At 46.6% G+C, this 18546-nt stretch overlaps 1 protein-coding gene across 1 annotated transcript in view; it reads right to left on the bottom strand.

Annotated features, from left to right (window-relative positions):
* Nucleotides 1-1757: 1757 nt before the first annotated feature.
* Nucleotides 1758-18546, bottom strand: part of LOC309564432 (uncharacterized protein) — a 70131-nt gene continuing 53342 nt past the window's right edge. The window contains exons 8-12 of the mRNA XM_082269062.1: nt 16216-18008; nt 5702-5818; nt 4887-5018; nt 4677-4800; nt 1758-3597 (exon numbers count right to left, since the gene is read on the bottom strand). Coding sequence (XP_082125188.1) covers nt 1793-3597; nt 4677-4800; nt 4887-5018; nt 5702-5818; nt 16216-18008 — 3971 coding nt within the window. The 3' untranslated portion in view covers nt 1758-1792. The remainder of the gene's footprint in view (nt 3598-4676; nt 4801-4886; nt 5019-5701; nt 5819-16215; nt 18009-18546) is intronic.

Here is an 18546-nt window from a genome sequence, read left to right as displayed (position 1 = left end):
ATAAATAGAAAATGGCTTTGGCTTACCTCTCCACCCATGGATGAACCCCACCCAACATGTTTAACCCTTGTGGGGCTTACTTGTAGATGAATAAGCCCCACAAGGGCAAAACGCTTTAGCAGGTTCTTCCATGTGTATGTAAATAATAGGAAATGGCTTCAGCTTGGCTCTCCACCCATGGAAGAACCCCCCCAGCGTGTTTTACCCTTGTGAGGCTTAATCATAGGTGCCAAGCTAAGCTTTCCACCCATGAAAGAACCCCCTCCCCAACATGTTTCACCCAATGTGGAGCATAATCATATATGATTAGCCCCACAAGGACGAAAAGCTTTAAGCAGTTTCTTTAATGGGTATGTAAATAATAAGAAATGGCTTCAGCTTGGCTCTTCACCAATGCAAGAACCCCCCCCAACTTGTGTTGCCCCTGTGGTGCTTAATCATAGGTGTTCAGCTCAGATCTCTACCCATGAAACCCCCCTCTCCCAACGTGTTTCACCCTTGTGGGGCTTAATCATACGCAATTAAACCCCACAAGGGCAAAACGCTTTAACAGGTTCTTCCATGGGTATGTAAATAAGAAATAACTTCAGCTCGGCTCTCCACCCATGGAAGAACACCCCCAAACGTGTTTCCCCTTGTGGGGCTTAATTCACCCTGGTGGGGCTTACTTGTAGAGGGCTAAGCCACACAAGGGCGAAACGCTTTATTATTATTATTATTATAATACAGGATTTATATAGCGCCAACAGTTTGCGCAGCTCTTTACAATGTGAGGGAAGACAATACAGTTACAATACAATTCAAAACAGGAGGAACTAGAGGCCCCTGCTTGTTAGAGCTTACAAGCTTTAGCAGGTTCTTCTGTGTGTATGTAAATATTAAGAACTGGCTTCAGTTTAGCTCTTCACCAATGCAAGAACCCCCCCCCCCAACATGTTTTGCCCCTGTGGTGCTTAATCATAGGTGTTCAGCTCAGATCTCTACCCATGAAAACCCCCCCAACGTGTTTCGCCCTTGTGGGGCCTAATCATACGCAATTAAGCCCCACGAGGGCAAAACTCTTTAACAGGTTCTTTCATGGGTATGTAAATAAGAAATGGCTTCAGCTCGGCTTTTCACCCATGGAAGAACACCCTCCAACAGGTTTCTCCTTGTGGGGCTTAATTCACCCTGGTGGGGCTTACTTGAAGACGACTAGGCCCCACATGGGCGAAACGCTTTAGCGGGTTCTTCTGTGGGTATGTAAATAATAATAAATGGCTTCAGCTTGGCTCTTCACCCATTGAAGGAACACCCCCCCCCCCCCCCCAGCCGTGTTACGCCCTTGTGGGGCTTAATTCACCCTTGTGTTGCTTACTTGTAGATAATTAAGCCCCACAAGGGTGAAACGCATTAGTAAGATCTTCCATGTGTATGTCATTAATAGTTAATGTCTTCATCTCAGCTCTCAACCAAGGGAAGAACCCCACCCCCCCCCTTCCAACGTGTTTCGCTCTTGTGGTGCTTAATCATAGGAAATAAAGCCCAACAAGGGTTAAACGCATTCTTCCACGGGTAGAAGAGCCAAGCTGAAGCCATTTCTCATTAATCACATACTTTCGGTGAGGAGCTTTTGAGTGCGGATGGGCACCATCTTCTTGTGGTCAGTCCACTTCCTGTTTTATAGGTTTTGTTCCGCTGAGTTGCATTTTTACGAATCTGCAGATCAGAACTTTCAATGAAAACGGACCTGAGGTTAGATGATTTCGATATGTCATTTGCACTTCCTGCTTTCTGCAACTATGTAACTCTGTCAGAGATCGTGATCTCTCTGGTGAAGATGAAGTTCTGATTTTTTGCTGAACGACTTCTCACAGTTTAAGCAGGAAAAGGGAAATTTTCCCGTGTGAACTTTCTGGTGTTTAAGAAGATGTCCTCTTTGATTAAAACATTTCCCGCACTCTGAACAAGAATACGGGCGCTCGCCTGTGTGCACTCTCTCGTGTGTCATAAGAGTTGCTTTTATGCGAAAAGATTTCCCGCACTCTGAGCAGGAATAGGGAAGCTCGCCTGTGTGCCTTCTCTGGTGTGCAACAAGGTGCTCTTTCCGACTGAAACTTATCCTACACTCCGAGCATGAATATGGACGCACTCCAGCATGAATTCTCTTATGCGCTATGAGGTTTCCTTTCCGTGAAAAACATTTGCCGCACTCCGAACATACAATAGGACACTCTTTCATGTGAATTAGAAGGCGGCTGTTGTCCTTAAAACATTTCCCGCACTCTGAGCAGGAGAAATAACTTTCCTCTGTGTGACTTCTTTGGTGTTGAAGCAAGTCGTCTTCCAGAGCGAAACATTTCCCGCACTCTGAACAAGAGAAAGAACGTTCCTCTTTGTGAATTCTCAGATGCTGAAGGAAGTCTTTTTTTAGGGCGAAACATTTCCCGCACTCTGGGCAGGAAAACGGCTTCTCGCCGGTGTGACGCTTCAAGTGATCACGAAGGCTTCCTTTTTCTGAAAAGCTGGCACCACATTCAGGACAACGGAAGGGCTTTTCGCCAGTGTGGGTTCTCTGGTGTATGGCAAGTTTCCATCTCTTCGGGAAGGATTTCCCACACTCCGAACACGAAAAGGGTTTTTTACGGGAATGAAGTTTTTGGTGTTCCGCCAGCTGGGATACGTCTGTGAATGATTTCCCACACTCTGAGCATGAAAAGATCCCCTCCACAGCGTGAATGCTCTGATGTGTATGGAGCTCGGGTTCAGTTTCAAAACCTTTCCCACACACCAAACACGACGTTGACCTCTTGCCAACATGACATTTCAAATGCTTAGTAAGACTTGAGTTTCTTGTGAAGCGTTTTCCGCACTCGTCACAGGAAAATGGTCGCTCGCCTGTGTCGGTTCCTCGGTCAGGTTTTTTATCCATGTGTGTTCTCTGGTGTATTCTGAGGGTGGCTCTCCGAGCGAAACATTTCCCGCATTGTGAACAAGAGAAGGGTCTCTCGCCCGTGTGACACCTGAGATGTATCGTCAGGTTTGCTTTGTTCGTAAAGGACTGGCCACACTCCGAACACACATGAGGTCTCAGACCTATGTGAGCCTTCACGTGGGTCACCAGATCCGATTTGGTTATGAAAGATTTGCCACATTGAGAACAGGAAAAGGGCCGCTCTCCAGAATGGGAACGTTGATGTCTAAGGAGGAGCGATTTCGAACTGAAGCGTTTTCCGCACTCCGAACACGAAAAGCGATAATACCCGGTGTGATATCTTTGATGGTGTAGAAGATCTGATTTCCACATAAAAGCTTTCCCACATTCTGAACACGAAAATGGACGTTTCCTGGATTGCTTGGGATTAGACATTTCTGGAGATCGATCTACACTGTGAAAACCTGGAGGGACATTTGTCTCAATGGTGTGTACTTTATCAGAAAATTCCTCAACATTAGAGGGGTCTGTGAATTCTTCCGTATAGTAATGGCTGTGAGATAAAATGTAAGGGACAGGTTTTACATCCAGAGGAAATTGTGTAACGTCATTATCTTCTTCTTCTTTATATTCCAGAAGTAAAATGGGATGACTTTCTGACGTATTCAAAACATCAGCTGCATCTGTTGGGCAGAAAACATTTACTCATAAAAAAGGGCAATTTTCAAAGTCAGAAGACATGAGAATTATTCTAGTTAATGTTTTCACAGATCTCCATTATGGAATCAGAAGTAGTAGTAATACTAACGTAAGAAAGAATGAGGACGGACCTTTCATATGGTGTACACTCAGTATCTCCTCCTCATTTGTTGGGAACATAACGTTATATTAAGTAATGGAGATAGACCTTTCACACTGGAGATACATTGATGACATTTGTATTGGGAAGAATGGAGATGGACCTTTCATATGGTGTACAGTATCTCCTCCTCATTTGTTGGGAACATGACGTTATATTGAGGAATGGAGATGGACCTTTCATATGGTGTACAGTATCTCCTCCTCATTTGTTGGGAACATGACGTTATATTGAGGAATAGAGATGGACCTTTCATATTGAGGAATGGAGATGGACCTTTCATATGGTGTACAGTATCTCCTCCTCATTTGTTGGGAACATGACGTTATATTGAGGAATGGAGATGGACCTTTCATATGGTGTACAGTATCTCCTCCTCATTTGTTGGGAACATGACGTTATATTGAGGAATGGAGATGGACCTTTCATATGGTGTACAGTATCTCCTCCTCATTTGTTGGGAACATGACGTTATATTGAGGAATGGAGATGGACCTTTCATATGGTGTACAGTATCTCCTCCTCATTTGTTGGGAACATGACGTTATATTGAGGAATGGAGATGGACCTTTCATATGGGGTACAGTATCTCCTCCTCATTTGTTGGGAACATGACGTTATATTGAGGAATGGAGATGGACCTTTCATATGGTGTACAGTATCTCCTCCTAATTTGTTGTGAATAATGTGGCAAATACAAAGAATACATTCTCTAGTTGAGGACCACATATTGGTCTACCAAACGGTACGAATCTTACTCTTTATGTGTTTGCCACATTAGGTTATAAGTAAACTGATGACGATTTCCATCAAACTGCTCAAACACAGACACATTATTTATTCAATCAAAATTTCTTTGGTTACTCTGCTGGTTATTTCAGCTTTAATTTAGTCTCCTCTTACCCAGTGATGTGAGGGGCGACTGATTCTCCATCATGACGTCCTTGTAGAGATCCTTGTGTCCTTCTAAATACTCCCACTCCTCCATGGAGAAATAGACAGTGACATCCTGACACCTTATAGGAACCTGACACACACAATGATACAGTCACCATCCAGACACATCCCTTGTCTGTTACTGGATAATGTCCCAGAATTCCCAGCACCGCTCACCTCTCCTGTCAGCAGCTTAATGATCTTCCTGGTGACTTCTAGAATTTTGTTGTCCTTTCTCTTGGATTTTAGGAAGGGAGCTGAAGGCACTGTAATGGTCACCTGGTCACCAGACTTCACAGGAGGAAAACTCTGTGTTGAAAGATAGAGAATAATATTGATGTTCCCACAAGCCTCCTCACCTCTCCGGTCAGGTCTGTGTTTTTATTAATAGAGATAAGAGTGATGTCATGTGACTTCCCAGAATCCTCCTCACCTCTCCGGTCAGGTCAGTGTTTTTATTAATAGAGATAAGAGTGATGTCATGTGACCTCCCAGAATCCTCCTCACCTCTCCGGTCAGGTCTGTGTTTTTATTAATAGAGATAAGAGTGATGTCATGTGACCTCCCAGAATCCTCCTCACCTCTCCGGTCAGGTCTGTGTTTTTATTAATAGAGATAAGAGTGATGTCATGTGACCTCCCAGAATCCTCCTCACCTCTCCGGTCAGGTCTGTGTTTTATTAATAGAGATAAGAGTGATGTCATGTGACCTCCCAGAATCCTCCTCACCTCTCCGGTCAGGTCTGTGTTTTTATTAATAGAGATAAGAGTGATGTCATGTGACCTCCCAGAATCCTCCTCACCTCTCCAGTCAGGTCTGTGTTTTATTAATAGAGATAAGAGTGATGTCATGTGACCTCCCATAATCCTCCTCACCTCTCCCCTCAGGTCTGTGTTTTATTATTAGAGATAACAAGATGTCCACTACCGCCTTCTGACTCTGTCAGATTAGCAAACCTGCCATGTCATGTGACCTCCCAGAATCCTCCTCACCTCTCCAGTCAGCAGGTAGATGATCTCCAGGGTGAGGTTTATTATCTCCTCAGTCATGTGACTCTGGCCCTCATCCATTTTAAATGTGGTCACGTAGTCTATATAAGACGTTCCACTCTGTAGATGAATAATAAACTGAGAATTATCTGGACTGTATTGGTATGAAAAAAGGTCCTCCATAGTTCCAAATCTCAGATTTCTTCCTTTGCTACATTATTGTAGAACCCTCCTTGTTAGTGCAGATTGCTAGGTAGATTTAGTATAACTCCTCTGTAATCAGTGGAGCAGAGGACGATTGCTCTAGCCTGTTCAGCGTTACACAGGCTGCTAGTTTGATTGCTTCCCCCTGCATTCTGGAAGGTTCTAGAATTCACAGTAACAAAGAAACGGCCCCTGCCCCCATCTATAACTGGCCTTCACAGCAAGGAGCACATGGTTGGGCAAACACATGAAAGACAAGAACAGAGGAAATTCCCAGCTCATCTCACCAACCAGTCTGCTTGCCAACCAAATTAACCTGTCCAACAGTATGCGTTAAAAACAAGGGTTTAGTTGCATGCGTAAGCTGCAAGGCCCCTTCGCGGCACCCTGTATTACTTGCAGTCCTAAACCCTACTAATTTATGAGAGTCTCCACAATGGAAGCACATACATTCTAATAGATAGAAGAGGGGCAGGTGGGCCTGGAGGAAGCCCAGTCCTCCCCAAAGGGGGAGAGGCACTATGGACACCCAGCACATTGGCAGCAAAGGTACCCAGTGTTTCCCCCCACCAATACTCCAGTAACAAAGAAATGGCCCCTGCCCCCATCTAAAACTGGCCTTCGTAGCAAGGAGCACATGGACGGGCAAACGCATGAAAGACAAAAAAAAGAGGAATTTCCCAGCTCAATTCACCAACCAGATGCTTACCAACCAAATGAACCTGTCTAACAGTATGCGTTAAAAACTGGTGTTTAGTTAGCACACATTTGCAAACGCATGCGTAAGCAGCAAGGCCCCTTCACGGCACCCTGTAATATTTGCAGTCCTAAACCCTACTAATTTATTAGAGTCTCCACAATGGAAGCATTCTAATGGATAGATGAGGGGCAGGTGGGCCTGGAGGTAGCCCAGTCCTCCCCAAAGGCGGACGGGTGCCATGGACATCCAGCCCATAACACAATGGCAGCAAAGGTGTTCAGTGTGTCCCCCCACCAATATTACTCCAGTAACAAAGAAATGGCCCCTGCCCCCATCTATAACTGGCCTTCACAGCAAGGAGCGCATGGAAGGGCAAACACATGAAAGACAAAAACAGAGAAAATTCCCAGTTGAACTCACCAACCGGTTCTAGAATTACAGCGGGAGAGCAGCTTAAATATTTAGAGGAGGAGGAAGACCTAGATAAATTTACGAAGACCTTCCTACAAAACACACTTTTTGTGGCTAGGAAACTAGTGGCTGGCAGTGGATGCGGGAGAACCCCCCTGAATTCCAATTATGGTTGAAAGAAGTTAACTCTATATTGCCGTACCACAAAATAATGTATAAGAACCGGGGATGTCCCGCCAAATACAATAAGATCTGGAACCGATGGCTCCAAAATTCCGACACATGTGGCCAATGATTGTCAATATGTTGCTACGATTATGTCTTGTACTTAATTGGAATGTATGGACTGCATTATTTCTCCCTCTGCATCTTGATACTTATTCTCCTCCGTGCCAGCACCACAATGGCTGTTAATGTTTAAGTTTGGATCTCTATTTGTAACGTGTTGATTTCATTTTTTTTTTTCAATAAAATCTCTGTTTTGCAAAAAAAATAAAAAATATTTACAGGAACCCTGCCAATTCCTGCAGAGGTCTGTCCAGAAGGCAGTTGGAGGACCAGTAAATACCCTGAAGCACTAGAGCAGAGGGGTTTTGGATCCTGGATTAACCCTGCCAGAGGAGTCTCCTCTTTTGAGATCATTGAGGCCCCAGCCATAGCTTAGGCTGGAGGAGCCTATTCCCTAAAATCTGGGGTTTCTCACATACGGTCTTGAGGAGCACTTTGCAGGATACTCGGTGAAGGCCGGATTGAAGAGGGTCCAGTGGTTGCTGTATCGTGAGTCTGAGTCTGCCCAGTGGATATCAGAAGGTGGCAACTAATGATCCTGAGGCCTTGTAAGTACTGACCCAAGTCCTGTGCCCTGTATTAAGCTACCAGTTACACCCAGAGACAAATCCAAAGAATTTCTCTTCGCAAATAGTGACTCTGCGAAAGTTCTTCACCAGCAAGAAGAGTCCCCAGCTACTTTGGTCCCTTTGGGGTAACCCATGCCTTCCCCCATGCCTATTCAAGTTTTACTCAGCAATAAAAATAGACAGTTTTGAGTCGGTGACAGAGAAGAAAATGCTGTGTGCCTGGCTGTGTTTGCACTAAGTGGGGGAATCGTTACATTACCATCATTGTTTAAATGCTAAAAGGATAATAATAATAATAATAATAATACAGCATAGCTTAAGTGTAGGTTCACACTATGGCGATCCGACTTCGGGGGCAACCTGTGAAGTCGCATGCACCGCGACTTCGGCGCGACTTGCAAGGACTTCACATAATCAATGCAAGTTGCTCCGATGTCACCCCAAAGTAGTACAAGAACTATTTTCGAAGTCGGAGCGACTTGAGTCGCTCCCATTAGAACGGTTCCCGTAGCACTGAATGGACTGCGACTTGTGAGGCGGCCAAGTCGCCTGACAAGTCGCGGTAGTGTGAACCGGGACTAACACATCAATGGAAAAATGGCTGTATATTTAGATGGTATCTGTAAACATATTAAATTATAAATTTACATACTTCTGATTTTGTGTACTATCATCATCTGCAGGAGATAAAAGACGTCACAGTGACTATGGAGGATGAGGACGGAACATGACGGGGGGGGGGGGGGGGGTTACTGGTTGTAAATATAAAATAATTTCTTATTACCTCCTCTGCTGCCACTTCCAGCAATGTCTCCTCTCTACTACCTCCCAACTTAAGTCTCGCCGGAACTTCCTATTTATACCAGACATCACTTCCTGTTTTTACCTTACTTTACTTCCTGTCCAAGTCACAACCCTTCCTGCCAGTGCGTTCCACCTAAAATAATGGGGATTGCCATCTTGTGGAGACTACGCTAACTGAGCATACACCCTATTTTTCATAATCTAAATGTTACTGGCTGATGTTGGAAATAGCAATTTGAGTGAAGCTGAACCTGGTCTTCCCAATTTAGAGATTACTAAAGAAATAAAAGATCCCTCGTCCTTATATAGCCTGAGGACTCTGGAACCTGACCTCGGGAAGGTCATTTCCCTATAGAACCCTTCAACCAGATCTCAGGAGGATCATTTTCTTTTAGAACCCTTGAACCAGATGTCAGGAAGGTAATTTCCCTATAGAACCCTTGAACCTGACGTCAAGAGGGTAATTTCTCTAAAGAACCCTTGAACCTGATTTCCGGAAGGTAATTTCCCCTATAGAACCATTGAACCTGATCTCAGGAGGGTCATTTCCCTATAGAACCCTTGAACCTGAGGATAGGAGGGTCGTTTCTCTATAGAATCCTTGAACCTGATGACAGGAGGGTAATTTCCCTATAGAACCCTTGAACCTGACCTCAGGAGGGTCATTTACCTATAGAACCCTTGAACCTGATGTCAGGAGAGTAGTTTCCCTATAAAACCCTTGAACCATACCTCAAGAGGGTCATTTTCCTATAGAACCTTACGTCAGGAGAATCATTTCCCTATAGAAACCTTGAACCTGACATCAGGAGGGTCATATACCTCCAAGTATTCAAGAAGAAAGTTTGACCGCACTCAGGAGTAAATAAACTGGAAGTATTTTATTCCCATAAACTTGAATACATAGGTGCATCACACAGACATGGGACAGGTTGACGCGTTTCATGATTCTACAGATCGCTTACTCATAACCAACCAGTTTATTTACTCCTGAATGCGGTCAAACTTTCTTCTTGAACACTGGACGATTGGATGGCGGATCCGACTGGCACCGGAATGCTTCGCCTCACCTGAGCGGCTTTTTTCTGTTGCTACAAGGGTCATGTACCTATAGAACCCTTGAACCTGACTTCAGGAGGGTCATTTCCCTATAGAACTCCTGAACCTAACCTCAGGAGGGAAATGTTTCTTATAGAACCCTTGAACCTGACCTCAAGAGGGCCATTTCTCTATAGAAACCTTGAACCTGACATCAGGAGGGTCATATACCTATAGAACCCTTGAACCTGACTTCAGGAGGGTAATCTCCCTATAGAACTCCTGAACCTGACCTCAGGTGGGAAATGTTTCTTATATAACCCTTGAGCCTGTCCTCAAGAGGGTCATTTCTCTATAGAAACCTTGAACCTGACATCAGGAGGGTCATATACCTATAGAACCCTTGAACCTGACTTCAGGAGGGTAATCTCCCTATAGAACTCCTGAACCTGACCTCAGGTGGGAAATGTTTCTTATATAACCCTTGAGCCTGACCTCAAGAGGGTCATTTCTCTATAGAAACCTTGAACTTGATGTCAGGAAGGTCATTTTCCAATGGAATCACTGATTCTGACCTCAGGAGTGTAATTTCCCTGTAGAATACTTGAACCTGATGACAGGAGGGTCATTTCCCTATAGAAACCCTTGAACCTGACCTCAGTATGGTCATTTTCCTATAGAACTCTTGAACCTGATGTCAGGAGGATCATTTCCCTATGAAATCACTGAACCTGACCTCAGGAGGGTCATTTCCCTATAGAACCCTTGAACCTGACCTCAAGAGGATAATTTCCTTATAGAACCCTTTGACCTAACCTCAGGAGGGTACATTCCCTTTACGGGATTCAGAATTCTCTAATTTTGGTTATAAAAACATTAAAACATGTACACAGCTTGGCCTAGTTATTCTGTACACCAATCTATTATCCTTCAACAAGGTGTCACAAGCTTTGGGCTATAATCTATACCTCAAGCCCATGCAGGGCATGGAAGTAGACCCCTTACCTGGTCATGACCGCTTGACCTTAAGATAAAGTCTAAAGGGTAGCTGGTGTCCCACCAGGGACCCCCTTATGAAATATTTGACACAGCGGCAAGCCACCTTTAGGTCACCCAACAGTTACTTACAGATGCTGAGGTGAGTTGGTGCATGGAGTGCTGTGGAGAAGGAACTAGGTAGCACTGGAAGTAGGACTGGCAGAAGAACTGTACTCTGGTAGACTAGTGTCTAGGATACTGGACTTTAGCAAATTGTACAGGACTTTTGGTTGGTAGCTAATTGGTGATGTCAGACCAAGCGGTCAAGCCAGAAAGTCTATTCCCCTTGAGTTTAAAAAGATGTGACGAGGTGTCCATGGCTGCAGGTGGCAGACAAGGTGCCAGCTCTCGAACGTGGAAAGTAAGGGCCCATATGGTCAGCAAAAATATTTGGGTCCATTGTGGCATTCAGAGATGATCAGTTATTAGGGGGCTAATGAGTGCCAGAAAAACAGTCACCACACTAATGCACCTGAAACACACCAACACCAGACAGGGCAGATCCATGGATTTACACTTTATACACCAAATACTGACCTTCCATCTGGGGACTTTTCATGTTGAAGCAGAGATGGGGATTCTTTAGACTTGCTGCATTTTTCCCAATCCAGTTATGATGGTCTGTCGACCTCCGTAGCCTACTTTTCCTGTCCTTAGCAGGTAGCAGAACCTGTTGATGTCCTCTGCAGAAGTAGTCCATCCTCCTTAAGGTTCTCCATGTTGGATATTTACAGATCACCCCACTGAATGACTTCTATACCAAACCTCTATGAGCTCTACAGATTTTATTGTGTGAAAATTCCAGGAGATCATCAGATTCAGAGATGCTGCAACCACCACGCCTGGCATCAACAATCACTCCCCCCACACCTCGCAACTTCCAAATTCTCACACCTGGCTGACAGCATCTGCATATATTTATCTTGTTTGCATGCTTCAGAGACACAGTCACACAGGAGAGGTGAGGGGGGTAGAGGCTGTAGAGACACAGTCACACAGGAGATGCTGCAGAGACACAGTCACACAGAAGAGGGGAGGGGGAGAGGCTGCAGAGGCACAGTCACACAGGAGAGGGGAGGGGGAGAGGCTGCAGAGACACAGTCACACAGGAGATGGGAAGGTGGAGAGAGTGCAGAGACACAGTCACACAGGGGAGGGAAGGAGGAGAGGCTGCAGATACACAGTCACACAGGAGAAGCGATGAGGAAAGGCTGCAGAGACACAGTCACACAGGAGAAGCGATGAGGAAAGGCTGCAGAGACACAGTCACACAGGAGAGGCAAGGAGGAGAGACTGCAGAGACACAGTCACACAGGAGAGGCTGCAGAGACACAGTTACACAGGAGATAGGAAGGTGGAGAGGGTGCAGAGACACAGTCACACAGGGGAGGGAAGGAGGAGAGGCTGCAGATACACAGTCACACAGGAGAGGCGAGGAGGAAAGGCTGCAGAGACACAGTCACACAGGAGAGGCAAGGAGGAGAGACTGCAGAGACACAGTTACACAGGAGATAGGAAGGTGGAGAGGGTGCAGAGACACAGTCACACAGGGGAGGGAAGGAGGAGAGGCTGCAGATACACAGTCACACAGGAGAGGCGAGGAGGAAAGGCTGCAGAGACACAGTCACACAGGAGAGGCAAGGAGGAGAGACTGCAGAGACACAGTCACACAGGAGAGGCTGCAGAGACACAGTTACACAGGAGAGGGGAGGGGGGGGAGCTGCAGAGACACAGTCACACAGGAAAGGGGAGGAGGGAGAGGCTGCAGAGACACAGTCACACAGAAGAGGGGTGGGAGGAGAGGGTGCAGAGACACAGTCACACAGGAGGGGGGAGGGAGGAGAGGCTACAGAGACACAGTCACACAGAAGAGAGGAAGGGGGAAGAGGCTGCAGAGACACAGTCACACAGAAGAGGGGAGGGGGAGAGGCTGCAGAGACACAGTCACACAGAAGAGGGGAGGGGGAGAGGCTGCAGAGACAGTCACACAGAAGAGGGGAGGGGGAGAGGCTGCAGAGACACAGTCACACAGAAGAGGGGAGGGGGAGAGGCTGCAGAGACACAGTCACACAGAAGAGGGGAGGGGGAGAGGCTGCAGAGACACAGTCACACAGAAGAGAGGAAGGGGGGAGAGGCTGCAGAGACACAGTCACACAGAAGAGGGGAGGGTGGAGAGGCTGCAGAGACACAGTCACACAGAAGAGAAGAAGGGTGGGTGAGGCTGCAGAGACACAGTCACACAGAAGAGAGGAAGGGGGGAGAGGCTGCAGAGACACAGTCACACAGAAGAGGGGAGGGTGGAGAGGATGCAGAGACACAGTCACACAGAAGAGAGGAAGGGGGGATAGGCTGCAGAGACACAGTCACACAGAAGAGGGGAGGGGGAGAGGCTGCAGAGACACAGTCACACAGGAGAGGGGAGGGGGAGAGGCTGCAGAGACACAGTCACACAGAAGAGAGGAAGGGGGGAGAGGCTGCAGAGACACAGTCACACAGAAGAGGGGAGGGTGGAGAGGATGCAGAGACACAGTCACACAGAAGAGAGGAAGGGGGGATAGGCTGCAGAGACACAGTCACACAGAAGAGGGGAGGGGGAGAGGCTGCAGAGACACAGTCACACAGGAGAGGGGAGGGGGAGAGGCTGCAGAGACACAGTCACACAGAAGAGAGGAAGGGGGGAGAGGCTGCAGAGACACAGTTACACGGGAGAGGGGAGGCTGCAGAGACACAGTTACACGGGAGAGGGGAGGGGGAGAGTCTGTAAATGTAAAAACACTGAATAATCTTTATTGTAAACCAAATCCATTGGACGTTGTAGAATGCATATAAATGTGTTTGTTCCTTTCCAGACAGAAAATACAAACAGATTCTCTCATGAATAAAATGACAGTAGAAGGTTTATTTTGGTGCCACCCGGAACCAGGAACATTTTTTTTTTCCCCAAAAAGCTTTATTGAACAAAACACACATTAGAAAAGTGGAACATTTTTATGTATTTATGTAATGAAGCCGATAAGCCTTCAGGATATTAATATTCTAGGAATTTTTATACCAGGTTTTAGCAGCACAAAAAGAGTGATTTTATTTTTAAGATACTTTTTTACCTGTATTGAGGGTTCAACGTGGAGAAAATGTAAAAATCAATCCCATGAGAAACTCAGAGTCTGATATGGCTATGCTAGATAATACTGGGATGTCATGCTTGTCCTCCAGCCGTAATCACTGGGACACTCTAGAACCAGAAGGGGCTTTGACGTTCCTCTGACTGGCAGACTCGATATTTTTACTTTGAGTGCCAAACACATCCCTTCCAACAATATGGTCCCAGATCCTCGGACATGTCCATTCCCACCTATGGTCTGCATTTCATCCTTTCCAAGTGGGCACTACGAAAAGACGTCAACTTTATACTAGGTTGGTCCTGCCCAGATCCCACCACCGCTCTATGCAATCAATGTCTTTTTGAGTTGATGTCCTTGTGTAATAACCCAAAAAAGAGTTAATGCTGTAATCCCGGGACATGGCCCTGGGCACAGCAACGGAAGGATAGGGGGGCTTATCCGGGACAATTGGTATGTATGAAAATCGCTAGCCACAGGTGCCAGCACATCGGGTTCCTTGTCAGTGTATGCATGTGATGCTCCAATATGCAGACGCCTTCTCAGTCAGGACCACCCCCACTCTATGCAATCAATGTCTTTTTTAAGTTGATGTCCTTGTGTAATAACCCAAAAAAGAGTTAATGCTGTAATCCCGGGACCGAGGATTCTGATGTAAAAGGGGAACTGTGATTTGAGGACATTGATGTAAAGGGGGCTGTGATGTAAAGGGGGGTGTGTGAGGTGAAGGGGGACTAAGGACACGGATGAAAAGGGGGGGACAAAGGACACTAATGTAAAGAGGGGGCTATGATGTAAAGGGGAACTGAGGACGCTGATTGAAAAGGGGGGGGGGGCTGTGATGTGAAGGGGGACTGAGAACACTGATGTAAAGGGGGGGGGGGTTGTGATGTGAAGGGGGACTGAGAACACTGATGTAAAGGGGGGGCTGTGATGTGAAGGGGGACTGAGGACACTGACGTAAAGGGGGGGGGGGCTGTGATGTGAAAGGGGACTAAGGACACTGATGTAAAGGGGGGGCTGTGATGAGAAGGGAACTGAGGAAACTGATGTAAAGGGGGGACTGTGATGTGAAGGGGAACTGAGGACACTGATGTAAAGGGGGGACTGTGATGTGAAGGGGGACTGTGGACACTGATGTAAAGGGGGGGAGGGCTGTGATAAAAAGGGGGACTGAGGACACTGATGTAAGGGGGGGCTGTGATGTGAAGGGGGACTGAGGACACTGATGTAAGGGGGGGGGATTGTGATGTGAAGGGGGACTGAGGACACTGATGTAAGGGGGGGGAGCTGTGATGTGAAGGGGGACTGAGGACACTGATGTTAAGGGGGGAAGGGCTGTGATAAAAAGGGGGACTGAGGACACTGATGTAAGGGGGGGGACTGTGATGTGAAGGGGGACTGAGGACACCGATGTAAAGGGGGGGGGGGCTGTGATGTGAAGGGGGACTGAGGACACCGATGTAAGGGGGGGGGGGACTGTGATGTGAAGGGGGACTGAGGACACTGATGTAAGGGGGGGACTGTGATGTGAAGGGGGACTTAGGACACTGATGTAAGGGGGGGGGGGTACTGTGATGTGAAGAGGGACTGAGGACACTGATGTAAGGGGGGGGACTGTGATGTGAAGGGGGACTGAGGACACTGATGTAGAGGGGAGGGGGATATCATGTAAAGGGGGACTGAGAACACTGATATAAAGAGGGGACTGTGATATAAAGGGGGGCTATAATGTGAAGGGGGGACTGAGGACCCTGATATAAAGGGGTGTGATATGGACCTTTTTTGCCCGTCTTCACCCCTGCCTGGACCTGACTAAGAAATCTCTGCCCTTTGATTGGACCGGGACTGGACCTTCATTCTTTGCTTGTGGGTTTACTTGTGGTTTTTATGGGTTTTTTTGCACGGCTGAGCTCCTCCTCCACATTTCTACCAATCAGAGAGCCTGGGAGGTCCTCGGCGACGATGGAGCGGATGTTCTGTCCCCCGAGGTTCCCACCACCCACTGTCAGGCAATATTAGATGTATCTCTCAGGGGGTGTGGTCTCTATGGTGAAGGTGGAGTCGGGATTTTGTGCGGAACGACTTCTCACATTCTGTATGAATCTTCTGATGTTTCAGAAGGTGCGCTTTCTGATTAAAGCCTTTCCCGCACTCCGGACAAGAATATGGGCGCACGCCCGTGTGGAGTCTCTCATGCCTCAAAAGACTTGCGTTTCTGGTAAAACATTTCCCGCACTCTGAACAGGAATAAGGAATCACGCCCATGTGCCTTCTCTGGTGTGCAAGAAGGTGCCCTTTCTGATTGAAACCTATCCCGCACTCCGAGCATGAATACGGACGCACCCCGGCATGAAGCCTCTTGTGCCTATTGAGATTCTCTTTCCGTGTAAAACATTTCCCGCACTCCAAACAGAAAATAGCACGTGCTATCGTGTGACTTTTCTGGTGTCTTAGAAGGTGTCTGTTGTCACTGAAACATTTCCCGCACTCTGAACAGGATAAAGGTTGTTCCTCTGTGTGACTTCTCTGGTGTTGAAGAAGGTCGTCTTTCTGAGTGAAACATTTCCCGCACTCTGAACAGGATAAAGGATGCTCCTCCGTATGACTTCGCTGGTGTCGAAGAAGGTCTTCTTTCTGCGTGAAACATTTCCCGCACTCTGAACAGGATAAAGGTTGCTCCTCTGTGTGACTTCTCTGGTGTTGAAGAAGGTCGTCTTTCTGAGTGAAACACTTCCCGCACTCTGAACAGGATAAAGGTTGTTCCTCTGTGTGACTTCTCTGGTGTTGAAGAAGGTCTTCTTTCTGAGTGAAACATTTCCCGCACTCTGGACAGGAAAACAGCTTCTCGCCAGTGTGAAGCTTCATGTGGTCACGGAGGCTTCCGATTTGCGGAAAACTTGCGCCACATTCAGAACACCGAAATGTGTGAACTCTCTGGTGTATAACAAGAACTGATCTAGTTTTGAAGGATTTCCCGCACTCCGAACAGGAAAAGTTTTTTTTACGAGAATGACATTTTTGGTGTTCAACAAGCTGCGATAAATCTGTGAACAATTTCCCACACTCTGAGCATGCAAAGATCCCCTCTGCAGAGTGAACGCTCTGATGTGTATGGAGATCGGATTCCGTTTCAAAACATTTCCCGCACAAGGAACACGACGTTGACCTCTTGGCTATGTGACCTTTCAAATGTCGAGCAAGACACAATTTCTTTCTGAAGCGTTTCCCGCACTCGTCACAGGAAAACGGGCGCTCGCCCGTGTGGGTTCGTTGGTGCACGGTGAGGTCAGCTTTTCGCGCATAGCCTTTTCCGCACTCTTCGCACATGTATGGCATTTGTTCCAAGTGCGTCCTCTGGTGTATGGTGAGGGTATCTCTCCGAGCGAAACATTTCCCGCACTCTGTACATTTGAAGGGTGTCTCGCCCGTGTGAAGCCTGAGGTGTCTCATCAGATGAGCTTTCTCTATAAAGCACTGGCCGCACTCCGAACACACAAAAGGTCTCAGACCAGCGTGGTACTTCACGTGGGTGACCAGGTCCCATTTGCTTTTGAAGGATTTCCCGCACTCAGAGCATGAGAAAGGCCGCTCTCCAGAGTGGGAACTTTGATGTCGAAGAAGGTGCGATCTTGAACTAAAGTCTTTTCCGCACTCTGAACATGAATAAGGGCGATACCCGGTGTGATATATTTGATGCCTTGTAAGATCCGACTTCCATATAAAGGTTTTCCCACATTCTGGACATGAAAACGGACGGTTCCTGGTGCGCGCCCGTTGACGTACGGGAAGTGAAGACTTTGCAGGAGGAGAATCGTCATGTTCAGGTCTCGGGAATATCTCACCAGGCCCATGTGAAGCATTATAAGAAAGAGACTCTTCGGGATTAGACAAATCTGGGGATCTATCTACGATGTGAAGACCTGGAGGGACATTTGTCTCAGAAGGTCTATCAGAGAATTCCTCACCGTAAGACTGGTCTGCTAATTCTTCCGTATGGTAATGGCTGTGGAGAGGTAAATTGTGAGGAACAGGTTTAACATCCAGAGGAAATTGTGTAACACCGTCTTCTTCTTCTTCTTTATATTCCAGATATAAATTAGGAGGGCTTTCTGAGGTACTCCGAACATCAAGTGCATCTGTTGGGCAGAAAATTGTTATTCATATTAAAAAAAAGTCATTTTTGTATAGTCAGTCAGTTATATTGAGGAATGGAGATGGACCTTTCATATGGTGTACAGTATCTCCTCCTCATTTGTTGGGAACATGGCATTATATTGAGGAATAGAGATGGACCTTTCATATGGTGTACAGTATCTCCTCATCATTTGTTGGGAACATGACGTTATATTGAGGGATAGAGATGGACCTTTCATATGGTGTACAGTATCTCCTCCTCATTTGTTGGGAACATGACGTTATATTGAGGAATGGAGATGGATCTTTCATATGGTGTACAGTATCTCCTCCTCATTTGTTGGGAACATGACGTTATATTGAGGAATAGAGATGGACCTTTCATATTGAGGAATGGAGATGGACCTTTCATATGGTGTACAGTATCTCCTCCTCATTTGTTGGGAACATGACATTATATTGAGGAATGGAGATGGACCTTTCATATGGTGTACAGTATCTCCTCCTCATTTGTTGGGACCATTGTGGCAAACACAAAAA

Source organism: Pelophylax lessonae, assembly GCF_965119305.1.
Source record: "Pelophylax lessonae genome assembly, chromosome: 9".
Taxonomy (NCBI): Eukaryota; Metazoa; Chordata; class Amphibia; order Anura; family Ranidae; genus Pelophylax; species Pelophylax lessonae.
The sequence above is the reverse complement of the archived record's forward strand: the minus strand, read 5'-3'. Positions and strand labels throughout refer to the sequence as shown.